Genomic DNA, 4,865 nt, shown 5'->3' on the forward strand with positions numbered 1-4,865 from the left:
TATAGGGAGTAGAACAGGCACAGAGAGACCCAAGTTAGAGGCCAGTTCAGCCAATTACCTATCTAGATGACAAGTCATTTAATCCCTGTGAGGCTCCATTTCCTCATCTATAAAACTGGAGTAGTAACTGCTTCTTTAAATGTCTATAAGGAGTAAACCAGTCATTTATTTCTTTTATGTTATTTTTTCTTGAACTATATATATGAGCTTGTGTTATACATCTTTGAGGCTCAAACCCGATTTCAGTAATTACTATATTCCCACAATATATCCAGAGTAGAAGGGGGTACGTAGCTAGTGGTCAATGTCTACTGCATAAAATTAGCTATTTCTAGAAATTCCTGATACCCACAGATCCCAGAACAAACAGGGTAGCTTTATGCTATTCATCCAGAAACACTCAGGTGTATGAACTGGCCATTGTTAATGAGGAGCTGTGTTGCAGCTTTTAGTTTTTTATACCTACCTGAGCACCCGGTAAGCCTTTTTGTCCAAAAGTTCCTGGTGGTCCTTGCTTTCCTCTCGGTCCCTGGTCCAAAGGTGAAATTAAAATTCAGCCAGTTTTTACAGAGCTACATAAGTATTTTCCATGTAGCCACAAAATCATCTTGGATGCCTTTGGAAGCACAAATTAAGGTGCCCTGGCCCATCACTATCTCGTTTATCACACCTTCGTCAAGCATCGTCTGCACTCTAAAGCACCCCAGCACACTCACTTCAAACTCACTCTGTCTGAGGCACAGGATGTGAATCCTTAACATCTATTTCTTTAACCATATCTCCAGTTAAATATGATGAACAATAAAGTTTGACAACATTGCTTTATATTTTAATTCACTCAACTAATTTTAAATCCTAAAAGAGAGGAGCTGCAAGGATGTGATCTCCTTTGAAAAATCAACCTTTTCCTTTTACCTACAAAGGCTGAACAAGAAGATTATGTTCTGATTTTTATCAAATACCAAAAGTACATTTAAGTGGCCTAATCTCACTGGGCACATTACTGGGGAGTTGCTCATTTTCTCCCCAATCTATTTTACTTTACCGATTTCTGACACTTTAATTTTTCTCTAGCTTTTCTGAGAAATGGTTTCTTATGAGAAGCATTGATCATGGTTTCTATACTCCCGGGTGAGGTATTGAGTCATCAGTTTAAATAGACCATCATACCCACATCCCAGTGGGGAATGAGAATTAAAAAGAGGTTTGATCGATTATCTTGCTCATGGCTCACCACAAGACCTGCTCCCCTTTCTCTCAGCAGTATAATAAAGTGAATATAAAGGAGAAAGCCAGGACACAACACTAGTGGGGGGTCCAAATTTGAATTAAGCCAGTGATCAAAGGAAAAGACAAAAACACACCTCTCAGTTGTTTCCCTCTATGTTCAGATACTATTTCCTATCATAAAGTAAATACGATCTCTAACTATACATTGATTACCTATTTCTTTCTTTAGTATCTTTATCAAGTGGAAAAACAGCAGAAACCTTTTCAAATTATCATCTGATACTCATAGGATCTTTAAAGTTAAGGGGAATGATTCAATGTGTTAGTAAAATTTGTTGTTTTAAAGTTCTTCCATCTGAGGGAACTTGGAAATAATTTAACATTTAAAAGTGAGATGCAGAAAGTACTCCAGAAGTGTTTACAGAGTGACAGATTTGGGTTATGCTTAGAAGACTCCAAAAGAACTGGTTGGAAGTTTAAACCCCCAGTTACCATGAACTAGTTTACACACTCCACTGGACTGAACTCCTTCAGGGCTACTTGCCCTGATGGTCTGACTATCCCAGGCCTATTAGCAAAATGCCCTGTGAATAATAGGTACTCAATAAACATACTGCTTATTTTTCCTGCCAAACTGAATACAAATTTAATGAATTAAATACTATTTGAGTATTTCGAATACACAGCTTCAGAGGAAGTAATGAAGAGCTTAGATTTATAACTATACTGCCTGAATTTGAATTCTACCTTTATCACTTACTAACAGTGTGAACTTGGCCAATTTACCTAACTTCTCCATCCCCCCTCCATTTCTCCCCTGTAAAGTGGGGATAATAAATTCCCCACCGAAGGATGAGATAAATTAATACAAGTGCTTAAAGCCATACCTAGGACATAGTAAGAGCTCAATAAATATGAGTTATTAAGCTTTAACCTGCCTAGAAGAAAGACTATACAACCTGCTTTGGGAGGCCCTGGAAGTTAGGTATCCAAGGCCATTCCAATATATGTTAAATCTCTACCAAAGAATCTAAGTTAAAATTTTAAACAAATACCCTTTCATACTGAAAACAAGTTCACTGATACAACCTGTGGGCCTGGATACCCAAGCTCTCCTTGATAACCCTGTTCACCGGATTCTCCACGTACACCCTGTCAAAATAAATAAAATTCAGTGAGTTTACCAGGCATCTTTAGTGTTCCCAATTGAAGGCAGCCTTCCCTGCAAGATTTTATTTGAAAGCCACAAGAGAAAGATAAAAAGGATTTAAGTGTCTGGGCTCAGTCCTCTTAGGATATGGAATTGGAAAAGAATGGGGTGATAGTTCCACTTATGTTGAGAAAATGAAAGACCAGATTCTTATGTCTCTCCCAGTCTTTGCACATTTCCTTCCAAAGCCTCAGCTAGTGATGGAAGCAAAAATACTTTGTTTAAGTTACTCAAACTTCCATTTTACATAATAACTGGTTACTGAAAGCCCTCTATTCTTCTTAAGGGATATGGGCTAAATGCTGACCGGTGTTAAGGACCTTTGTTTTGTATGAGGAAACTCAGAATGTTGAACACAGCAACAAGCATGACGTTCGAAGGAAAAGGACCATAAAGCACTTAGAGAAACAGCAGAAAACTGGCTTTAAAACCTTGTAGGTTCTTACAGCAGTAACCTAATTATCTAGGCAAAGTGAGCTGTTAAAATTATTCATCTGATAACTGATTTAATTTCTCCCTCTAATTAATATTTTCATTTTTACAGAGAATATATATTTGTTAAGATTGAAGATAATACCCATTCTGTGAGTTATTCTGCCTTCTTTCTCATGTTACTCACATGTTGACGAGGCTGCCGATTATTCATAGATTTACAAAGAAAAAAATCTTAAACTAAATCAATCAATATATAGAACAATTACTTGTGCTTCTTAAGTTTGTAAAACTATTCAAATAAATAGGAAGCATTTTTATTAATTATTACTGTTATATCAATCTACTCTTCAACAGTTGATTTTTTAGACTTATAAATATGAACCAAGTTTTAAAAGGCATGTAGCTAGAAATTTTGAAACAGGTTGTGAAATGTTACCTAATTTGCACATTACATTAGTGACATTTATAACATAACACTTCTAAAAACAACATGGTGCTATATAGCAAAACTCAGACTCTTCTATTACAGCTCCACGTCTATATATTTATATCAGCATTTCAACAAAGCAAATGCAAGAACAAAACAAAACCTATAATACAGTTTTTCTTTACAGCATCAATATGATATATAATAAAATAGAAATTACTTAAATGTAAAACATAAGAATAGTTTAGAAAATCATTGTTCTTTAAGAAAGTAAGGTATAATGTATTAAAATGATAATAGGAAGGTTTGGAAACAGAAAAGCAGAATACAAAATAGTATATACATTATGATAGCCCTTTATTATCTATGCAAGTAAAGGAAACACACAAACATGAAAATAATTGCAGGAAGATGATGGGTTTATAGACATTTAAAATATATCCTTAATTTTATCATAATTAACAAATTAAGATTTTAGCTATTGTCAGAATGATCTATGCATTGATTTGTTTGCCATAACACAATCTTTTCCATAAATAAAATTTTATTTACAATTCTATTTTATTAGATATCTTGCATAAGCCAGCATATCTAATTTTATAGATAGCAATGAGACATATTTCCCCAAAACCCACGGGATGTTGTAATTTGGAACTCAGCACCTCTGTAACCTATTTTCTTCCAATAGTTACTGGCTGATCTTTAGCAAGTTATAGTCTTAAAAACATAAATGAATCTATATGACCAATGCTCCAATACTGGGTTAACTAGCAAACCATTGACATGTTGGATAAAGCCAGTTCACCCCGGAGTCTGCAAATAGTTATGATTTTGCCTCTTATTTTTAAAAAATCAAAGCTTGAAAAGGAAAAGGAGCCAATCACTACAGGGATTCATTAAGATTAGAATGTATTAAAGGGAGAGATTTCTTATTGAAGATGGCAGTTTGCACGCATTTTTCTCTGCTTCCAAAATGAGAGGTTTCTGTTCCAATAAGATAATAGTACAGAGACCCAGAGAGCAATCAGTCTGGATTAGAGCAGGAGGACAGAGGGCCCAGTTAAGAGGAATCCAAGAAATATAAACCTCCCATGTTTGAATATACTGAGAGGTTATCAGTTTTGTCAAAGAACTTTATGATTAACTAGTAATAGGCACATAGAATACAAAGCAAATGGGGAGAAAGAGTGACTCAGGAAAACAAAAGTTATATAGGTATAAATAATATTTACCTAGTTATCATGTGAGCTGACTGAACCAAAAGTGGAGAAAATAAGTGTATTGCAAGGATGAATTGAAGGAAAGTGTATGAAGAAGGAGATGAACAGGTAAAGAAAAATTTTTGTCCCCCATAGTAAGAAATAAAAAAATAAAAAAAAACAGAAAGAGATTCATAAATATAGAGGGCAAACTGATTGTTGCCAGAAGGTAGACAGGTGGGGAAATGTATGGAAAAAGTGAAGTGGAAGAAATAGAAGGAAGGAAGGAAGGAAGGAAGGAAGGAAGGAAGGAAGGAAGGAAGGAAGGAAGGAAGGAAGGAAGGAAGGGAGGGAGGGAAGGAAA

The 4,865-nt window shown here is 35.2% G+C and overlaps 1 protein-coding gene across 1 annotated transcript in view; it reads right to left on the bottom strand.

Annotated features, from left to right (window-relative positions):
- Nucleotides 1-4,865, bottom strand: part of LOC102883890 (collagen alpha-4(VI) chain-like) — an 85,367-nt gene that overhangs the window by 31,095 nt on the left and 49,407 nt on the right. The window contains 2 exon segments of the mRNA XM_025043654.1: nt 467-529; nt 2,320-2,382. Coding sequence (XP_024899422.1) covers nt 467-529; nt 2,320-2,382 — 126 coding nt within the window.

Source organism: Pteropus alecto, unplaced genomic scaffold (assembly GCF_000325575.1).
Source record: "Pteropus alecto unplaced genomic scaffold, ASM32557v1 scaffold92, whole genome shotgun sequence".
NCBI lineage: Eukaryota > Metazoa > Chordata > Mammalia > Chiroptera > Pteropodidae > Pteropus > Pteropus alecto.